The sequence below is a fragment of the Elephantulus edwardii genome, unplaced genomic scaffold (genome assembly GCF_000299155.1).
Source record: "Elephantulus edwardii isolate Elephantulus edwardi_28Jun2011 unplaced genomic scaffold, EleEdw1.0 scaffold00059, whole genome shotgun sequence".
Classification (NCBI taxonomy): domain Eukaryota; kingdom Metazoa; phylum Chordata; class Mammalia; order Macroscelidea; family Macroscelididae; genus Elephantulus; species Elephantulus edwardii.
The window spans coordinates 6279118-6289022 of NW_006399809.1; the positions used below are offsets into that span (position 1 = coordinate 6279118).

At 38.4% G+C, this 9905-nt stretch overlaps 1 protein-coding gene across 1 annotated transcript in view; it reads left to right on the forward strand.

Moving 5' to 3' along the window:
- VPS41 (vacuolar protein sorting 41 homolog (S. cerevisiae)) overlaps positions 1-9905 on the forward strand; it is a 286074-nt gene that overhangs the window by 233807 nt on the left and 42362 nt on the right. The window contains exons 18-19 of the mRNA XM_006887620.1: positions 919-1046; positions 7496-7640. Of these exons, the coding sequence (XP_006887682.1) occupies positions 919-1046; positions 7496-7640 (273 nt within the window). The remainder of the gene's footprint in view (positions 1-918; positions 1047-7495; positions 7641-9905) is intronic.

Consider the following 9905-nt stretch of genomic DNA (forward strand, 5'->3'; position numbering starts at 1 on the left):
TCTTACCACTGGGCCGATTGGCAGCATCATGATAGATGGTGAAGAGATTGTGATTCTTAACAGCTTTAGTTTGCTTGGCTCCATAATCAATACTCTTGGCACCAGCAGCCAGGAAATTAGAAGATGTATTGTGATGGGAAAGTCTGCTGTTAAAGACCTCTCCAACATACTTAAGAGCAATGATTTCAGTATGGAGACTAAGGTGTGCCTGATGCAGGCCATGGTCTTTGCAATCACTTGTGATGCATCAGAGAGCTGGACAATGACTAGGTATGATAGAAGGAAAATTAAGGCCTTTGAGCTGGGATGTTGGAGAAGAGTATTAAATATATCATTGAATGTGAAGAGAACAAACAGGTTCATCCTGGAGAGGGTGAAACCAGGTTTCTCTCTGGAGGCAAAGATTCCGAAGCTTTGTCTGACATAATTTGGACATGTTCCAAGGAGGGACCAGTCCTTGGAGAGGGTCGTCATGTGTGGGAGGGTGGAGGGACACTGCAGGAGAGGAAGACCCCTCGATGAGATGGATTGATTCAGTGACTGGGGTAATGGGGGTAGGATTGTCAGAAATAATGAGATTGGCACAGAATAGAACAGGATTTAGGGCTCTTGAATATAGGGTCGCTATTAGTTGGAAGCGACTTGACAGCACATAACAACAACAGTATTAAAAAAATAATAACAAATGCAGCACCTATTTGCTATCAGTGTTGTTAAATGGAGATTATTATATAATAATTCTGCCTCTTTACCACCCCTGTCATCACACCACAATCATTCTGAAAATTTGTGAAATCTGAGTAGTTTTTAATTATAAAATTATTTAATTATGTAAGTACTTTCAAGCCTTTTTGATACTATTCTGATTTTTATTCTATTTGAAGACTCTTTCCCTTTTTTCTCCCCCTTTCTGTTCAGGGTTTTGCCAAATTAATCCAAGAGTGGCCTGGAGACCTGTACAACAATTCAGTCATAGTTCAAGCTGTTCGGGATCACCTAAAGAAAGATAGTCAAAACAGGACCTTACTTAAAACCCTTGCGGAACTGTGAGTATCTTTCAGTGCACCCTCTTTCAGATCAGTCTCTGTCAAATATATTTCCTGTGTTAGATGCGGCAAATTCTCAATGAGGAATGGAGTTCCTGATGGTCCACAGAGTTAATATACCTGTCTGATAACTATGAAAAAGGCCCAGACAGAACTGCCTTGGAAGAAAGGGTTGGCAGTTGTATTTCAGAAAGTATCAGCCATTGAAAACTGTATGAAGCACATTTCTTGGAAATGACTTTCATGGAATCACCATGATTCATAGTCCAATCAGAGACAAATAGTGGAAAGTAGTGATGACTATGGAGATGTAGACTTTTTACATCTGTGTGCACCCTTAGTAAAAGTTTTTCATAAACAACTACAAATTAAAAGTTAGAGGCTTTACTGTTGGCATAGTCCGTTTCATAGAGGAGAGTGCGCCATCACTAGCACTTGATAGAGGCAGTGGCTCAGGACATAAAGTGTGACAGTTCTCGTGCACAAGAATCTCCCAGGAAGAAGAATCTGCAAGTCCATTAAACTTTCAAGCACCAGATTCCTCATATATAAATTTACAAGAAACAATCTCTTTGTGATTGTTTTATGGTTTAAATAAGATGTCATCAGAGATAATCCTGGCACTGTTTTAGGCTTAAAAATGGACACTGTGGTTAGTTTTCACCATATTTATAGATGCTTTCAGGGACCTAAGCTTTTGCCAAGATACAGTCCACCCTCAAGGAGACTTGGTCTAGGAAAATAAGAAGTATACAGCAGCTAGACTCAAGAAGGCTCTTCTGCATCAGCCCTTCTCTGTAGTCACACCACCTTAGACTTATATTTTTACTAATACCAAGAAAATTCTATCAAAATAACCTAGAATTCAGGACTGAATGAACTTTTTACAAAGTCATGCTTACAGCATTCTAAGTATTGTTGTTAAGTGCCATCAAGTTGACTACAACTGTGGCTCTGGTGGTCTAGTGGTAAGAAACTGAACTGCAATCCCAAAGGCACATGGTTTGAATCCCCCAGCGGCTCTATGAGAGAAGGTTGAACATGAGATTAACAGCCTCTGAAAACGCACTGGAGGATCAGTTATGGATCAGTTCCAACTCGGTGGTGATCATCAACAATAATAATAACAACATGTAATAGTATCAATAAAGACATCGAACAAATTAAAAAAAATTGACTATGACTTCTAGTGGGGAGCTCTGGTGACCTAGTGGCTAGAAGCTGTGCTGCAATCCCAGAAGGTACCCAGTACGAAGCCCCCAGCCGCTCCATGGGAGAAGGATGGACAGTGCCCTCCTATGCAATTAACAGCCTCTGAAAACCCACCAAAGAGTCAGCTGTGGGTGGTTTCTGACTCTTTGGTCCACCACCAACACAACTACGCCTGGCAATCCTATAAGCAACAGGTGCGAACCTTGCCCTCTCCTGCCCCATCCTCACCATCTCTCATGCTCAGCCCCACTGTGGCAGTCTGTCTTGTTGAGAGTTTTCTTCTATTTCTCTAACCCTCCACCTTGCCAACATGATATCTCACCAACAATTGATTCTCTCTGAGAATATGCCCAAAGCAAAAAAGACAAAGTATCACCGTCCTTGCCTTTAAGAAACATTCTGGTTACACTTTCTTTAAGGCAGATTTGTTTGGTCTTTTGGCCATGTGTTATTCAATACTCTTAACCAATAACACAAAGACATCAGGTCTTCTGTATTCATTCTCCAACTTTCAGATACATAGGAAACAACTGAAAATTAGGTGCACCTTGATTTTTAAACTGACATCCTTGCTCTTTATCACTTTGTAGAGGTCCCTGACAGCAATTTTCTCCAATGAAACACCTTTTGATTTCTTGAGTGATTGGTGTTGTGAATCCAAGTAAAATTAAATCATTGGCAACTTCATACTTTTCTCCACTTACCATGATATTGTCTATGTTTTCAGTAGTGGAGATTTTTGTTTTCTTGATGTGAGATGTAACCCATATTGTAGGTTGTGTAGTCTTTGATCTTTTTCAGTAAGTGCTTCAGGTCCACTTTCTGCAAGCAAAGTTTTGTTATCTACACAATATAGATTGTTGATGAGCCTATTTCCAATCCTGATACTTCATTCTTCTGAATATAGTCCAACTTCTCAAAGTACTTGCTCACCAGACAAACTGAATCAGTATAAAGGATACAACCCTGATGCACATCCTTCCTGATTTTAAGCTATTCAGTTCCCTTGTTCTGTTCAAACGACTGCGTTTTTTGGACTAGATAGAGATTTAGCACAGGCACAATTAAATATTGTGAAATTCCTATTCTTCTCAAAGTTATCCATACTTTTTTTTATGATCCACACAGTCAAATACTTTTGCATAGTCAGTAAAACACAAATAAACATCTAAGACTTCCTGCTTTCAGCCAAGATCCATCTGACATCAACAGTGACATCCCTGTACAATGACCTCTTCTAAATGCAGCTTAAATTTCTCGCAAGTCCCCATGAATATACTATTGCAGCCATATTTTCATAATCTTCAGCAAGATTTTATTTACATGTAATATTAATATGAATTGGCAACATCAGGATGGGTGAAGAGATTGAGATTGTTAACAGCTTTACTTTGCTTGGCTCCACAGTCAACACTCTTGACACCAGCATCCAGGAAATTAAAAGCTGTATTGTGATCGGAAAGTCTGCTGTTAGGGACCTCTCCAAAGTATTGAAGAGCAACGGTGTCACTCTGGAGACTAAGGTGCATCTGATACGGGCCATGGTCTTTGCAATCACTTGCTATGCATCAGAGAGTTAGACAATCACTAGGGAGGATAGAAGGTGAATTGAGGCCTTTGTGATGTTGGAGAAGAGTATTGAATATACCGTGGATTGCTAAGAAAATGGACTGTTTCAACCTAGAGAAGGTTAAACCAGGCTGCTCCTTGGAGCAAGGTTTCCAAAGCTGCATGTGAAATACTTTAGAAAGGTTGCAATGAGGGACCAGTCATTGGAGAAGGACATCATGCTTGGGAGGGTGGAGGGACAGCACAGGAGAAGAAGACCCTCTATGAGGTGGATTGATTCAGTGACTGGGGTAATGGGGATAGGTGTGTAGGAGACTGTGAGATTGACACAGGATAGAGCAGGGTTTAGGGCTGTTGTACATAGGGCCACTGTAAGTCGCAGGCAACTCGATGGCACATAACAATGACAACATTAATTATATTGTTTAATAATTTCTGTGTTCTAGTGTATTATCATTTTTGGAATAGGAACATACATGGAACTCTTCTAGTCAGGTGGCCAGGTAGCTGTCTTCCAAATTTCTTTGCAAAGGCTGGTGAGCACATTCCAAGTTACATCTGTTTGCTCTAACAACTCACTTGGTTTTCTGTCAATTCCTGGGGCTTTATTTTTTTGTCACTGCTTTCAGTGCAGCTTGAACTTCTTCCTTCATCACCATTGATTCCTGATCAGATTCTACTTCCTGAAATAGTTCAAGGTTAACCAGTTCTTTTTGTAACAGTGAATCTCTTTGTATTCTTTCCATCTTCTTTTGATGCTTCCTGCATCATGCAAGATTTTGTCCATACTCTCCCTCAGTGTTGCAACACAAGGCATGAATTTTTTCCTTCGTTCTTTCTGTTTCAAAAATGCTAAGCATCTTCTTTCCTTTTTATTTTCTAAATTCAGTGTTTTGCACATTTCATTATAAGATTTTGCTTTGTCTTCTTAAACTGTCCTTTGAAATCTTCTGTTAACTTTTACCTAAGTACCCATTTTCCTTGTTTTGGCTTCTTTTTGTCAGTCACTTTGTTATATTGTGTTGCTTGTATATTGTTGTGAAGCTAGAAGCTAGGGCACTCGTACTTAAGTTACTACCGGCATTATATTTCAGCAGAGCTTCCAGACTGAAACAGACTAAGAAACAAAACTGGTCACCCACTTCTGAAATAACAGGCCTTTGAAAACTATGGATAAAGGAAGACCATTGTTGGATATAGTGCTGGAGGATTAGGCCTTCAGCTTGGAAAGCACTCAAAGTGTGACTGAGAGAGGAGAGTCTACCATAAATATGTGAACAGAGTAAAGCTTTCACCCAGTAAAGGACCTTCATTTGCTAATGTTGCAAAACTCCAAATAAGGAAAAACTAGTGCAAATATCCGATAATAATGGGAACATAGAATGTAAGAAATATTAATCTAAGAAAATTGGAAGTTGTCAAAGATGAAGTAGAATCAAACAGAGGTATACACACATGTTTATTGCTGTTACTCAAAAATATCAAAGAAATGGAAGCAGTCCAAGTGACAATCAACAAACAAATGCATAGGAAAATTGTGAAAGTCACACAATTAAACTTGTAAAATACAGCATTGATGAGCCTGGAAGACATTATGGTGAGTGAAATATCTCATTCACAAAAGGATAAATACTGTCTAACACTGCTGTTATAAAATAGGACTGACAGAGGATTGAGGGAAGAATAGGAAAAGAGTGGATAGATAATGAGCACTACATTGGAACAGATGAGGGGAAGAACTGAACAGGGTCTGAAAGGAATATATGATTAAGTGTTATATGTATGTATGAGGACAATCTAGAATAAGAGGTGCATTACCAAAAGGACTGGGGGCATGGGAAGGGAGAAGGCAGGAAAAAAATGTGCAAGAATGAATGAATGAAAACCCAGCTTTCCTGTAAACTCTTGTTAAAATCACAATTGAAAATATTTAAAAAATTCAGAAATTAAATGAAACACATAAAGATTGATACCCTGCTCATTAGTGAGGTAAAATGTCCTGGTATTGGCCATTTTGAATCAGACAGATGATCTGCTATGTCAAAAGTGAAAAAATGAAGAGGAATGGTATAATACTCATCATAAAAAAAGAATGTTTTAAGATCTATCCTTGGCCATGTTGCTAGGAAGGGCTATTCCTTGAAGAAGGACATGATGCTGGGAAGGTGGGTCAGCAAAGGACAGGATGATCTTCAACCAGGTAGATTGACATGGTGACTACCACAGTGGGCTCTTGTGTGTCAGGATGTGTAAGGATGGCACAGAATAGAACAAGGTTCAGATCTTTTGTTCATAGGGTCTCTGTGAGTCATACTTGACTCAGTGACACCTAACAACAATAACGACAATGAGGAAAACATTGTTTCAATAGAGAAACAATTTTAAACAGCTCATTTATAAATAAACTTTGAGACCATAATCCTTTTTGTTAGCTGAACTCTGCTTGTAAAAATTTCTTTCTTTTTTTTCCCCCCTACTAGAATGAGAATTTCATTATCATTTCTTTCTGGTATATGAATTTCAACAAGAAAGTTGAGGTACAGCCCTCAATAGTGAAATACTGAGTTTTCTGAATTTTCAAAACTTTTAATGAAATATGAAGCAAGGTTCTGAGAAAAAATATTTATTAGTATGTATAGTTGGGCACAAAAGGTGAAACCAGCCTCCAATTCTGGAGGCTCAGGGTTTCTGACACAGATCTAGGCCTAGGCTGGGTAGCTGTTAACAAACCTGATGAGATTCTGGGAGGTTAGCGGACGCTTGAGAAGGAGGCAAGATGGCGGTCTCTGCTTCCTGCAGAGTGTTATGCACTGGGGTTCCTGACGGGAATCGGGCACAAAAGGTGAAACCAGACTCAGGTTCTGTGTGGCATACTGGGTTTCTGATGCAGATCTGCTCACTGAAACTGAGAAGGGCCTGAAGCACTTGCTACAGAAGGTCAAGGACTGTAGTCTTCAGTATGGATTGAAGGTCAACATCAAGAAGACAAAGATTCTCACCACTGGGCCAATTGACAGACCATAATTAATGGAGAAGAGATTGAGGTTGTTAATAGTTACAGCTTGCTCGGCTCCACAATTAACATTCTTGGCACTAGCAGGCAGAAAATCAAAAGATAAATTACATTAGGTAAATCTGCTGTCAGAGACCTCTCCAAAGTACTGAGAAGCAACAGTGTCAGTCTAGAGACTAAGGTGTGCCTGATCCAAGCCATCGTCTTCACAGTTAGACGGTTTGCATCAGCGAGTTGGACTATGACTAAGGATGACAGAAGAATTGATACCTTTGATTTGTGGTGCTGGAGAAGTGTCTTGAACTTACCATGGACCACCAAGAAAACAAATAGGTCTGTTTTGGAGAGGGTGAAACCAAGTTTCTCCTTGGAGGCTAGGATTTTGAAGCTCTATCTCACATACTTTGAGCATGTGGCCAGGAGAGACCAGTCCTTAAAGTAGGGCATTGTCCTCAGAAGGGTGGAGGGACGGTACAGGAGAGGAAGACCCCAGATGAGATTGTTTGATACATTAACTAGGACAAAAAGTTAACTTATCTGCATGAAACTGTTTTTCCAATTTTTAATCTTATAAAACATGATCTGAGTGTTTTTGTGTATTTGTTTTCATTAGAACTATTGATGAACGTTTATCTAAAAAATTGTGTCTTAACAGATACACCTATGACACCAATTATGGCAGTGCTCTGGAGATATACTTAACGTTAAGACATAAAGATGTTTTCCAGTTAATTCATAAACATAATCTCTTCAGTTCTATCAAGGATAAAATTGTTTTATTAATGGATTTTGATTCAGAGGTAATGTATTTCTAATTTTAAGCTAATAAATTAGCCATATTAGTGCTGAGTTAGCATATGGATCATAATCATGCACAGAGTATTCTCACTCATATTATATGTTGTTTAGTTACTTTAACTGTAACAGTTCAAGAATTCTTCCAAAGAGCCATAATTAGAAGTAGAATGTTTCAAATTATGTGTATAATGTTTTAGTTAACTTTAAAAATAATTCATAGAAACAAAGAAGCCATATGCTTTGACCTTTTGAACCTTTAGAATAACCTTTATAATGTTCTTGAATTGAAATTTACTTTTTAATCAATTCATTGAGGTTTCTTTCCTTGACCTTTCATGGATTTACCATGGGGGGGGGGGGCATAGATGGTCTCAGCTGTTGCTCCTGTACGAGGTACTTGGACTACGTCATATTGTTATTGAAGAAATTTGAATAGTCTTTCATTAGCCAAAGAGCGAACCCAGCTCTGTAGCTCTCAGTCATTCTGGTAAAGTAATAGAAATATGATTTGTGTATTTTGTTTGTTTTTGGCAAATGGCAGTAATAGAAATTGTTTCTCTTATTATGGTAGTTTTTATTTATAAAGTTGGAATTTTAGATAAATGAAGTAGAATCTTTAAAGCTTTTCAAAAAGGCTACTTCTTGCACTTTTCAAATTTATTTTACTGAATTCAGGGACATAATGTAGAGGAGATCCATATTTGTTCCCATTACTAAAAAAAGGTGATCTAACAGAAGGTGAAAATTTGGAACAATAATATTGATATTACGTGCAAGTAAAATCTTACTGAAGATAATTCAGAAGTGGCTGGAACAGTACATAGATAGGGAACTGGTGGAAGTTCAAGCTAGATTCAAAAGAGACTGAGGCACTAAGGATATCATTGCTGGTGTCAGAAAAGTGGCCGAAAGCAGAGAATAATAAAAAGATTTTTAGTATGTTTTATTGACTATTCATAGGCATTTTGACTGAATAGATCATAACAAATTGTAGATAACACTGAGAATACTGGAAATCCCAAAATATTTAATTGTTCTTGTGAGAGACCTAGACCAAAGAAGCTTCATGGTTTAGATTGAGGAAAGGTGTGTGTTTTCCATGCCCAGTCTATCTGCTGAAAAGATCATTCAAGAAGCTGGACTCTGTTAAAAGAACATGGCATCTGGATTGGAGAAAGACTCATCAACAACCTGCGTTCTGTAGATGACACAATCTTACTTGTTGACAATGAAGAGAACTTGAAATACTTGCTGCAGAAAATCAAATAGTACAAATTTCAATATGGATTACATTTTCACATCAAACAAACAAACAAAAAAAATTCCTCACCACTGGATCAACAGACAACGTTAAGATAGCTAGAGAAAAGATTGAAGTTGTCACCATTTTCATTTTACCTATATACATAATATCAGCTGTCAAGAAATAAAAGACATGTTGCACTGGGAAAATGGGTTGTCAGGGACCTCTCCAAAATACTAAAGATCAACAGTAGCAGTTTAAAGACTATGACACACCTGACCCAAGCCATGGCCTTCAGTTACTTCCTATGTATCTGAAAGTTGGACAGTGAGTAGGGATGACAGAAGATTTGATGCCTTTGAATTGTGGTGTAGGTGGAATTGTTGTTATTGTTGTTGTGTGCATCGAGTCTCTGAACCAACCCCTAGCTGACCGTCCAGCAGGTTTTCAGAGGTAGTAAATTGCAAGAGAGGAGATTATCCATCCTTCTCCCACAGAACATCTATGATTTTGAATCTTTGAGATTACAGTGCAGCTTCTTACCACCGGGCCACCAGAGCTTTCCTGTAGGAAGAGAGTACTGTGTATCTCATGGATTGAAAATAAAAAAAAAAATCTGTCTTGGAAGAAGTTCAGTCAGGCAAGAAAGGTATAATTTCACCTCACGTGCCTTGGGTATGTTGCCAGAAGGAACCTAGTCTTGGATAAAGACATCATTCTGGAAAAGGTGGAAGATAAGACTTTTCAACAAGACAGACTGACATAATGACTATAGCAGTGAGCTTGAGCTTATCAAAGATCCTTAGGATGTTGCAAGATAGGGCAAGGTTCAGCCCTGTTGTTCATAAGGTCATTATGAATCAGAGTGACTCATTGACTCCTAACAACAGCATGTATTATTCACAAACTTGAACTTTATTTCAAAATAACTTAGTACATTGACAGAAGGCTGCCAACAGTTCAAGCTGGATTTTGAAGAGACTGTGACACCAGAGGTAATAGTGCTGATGTTAGATAGATCTTG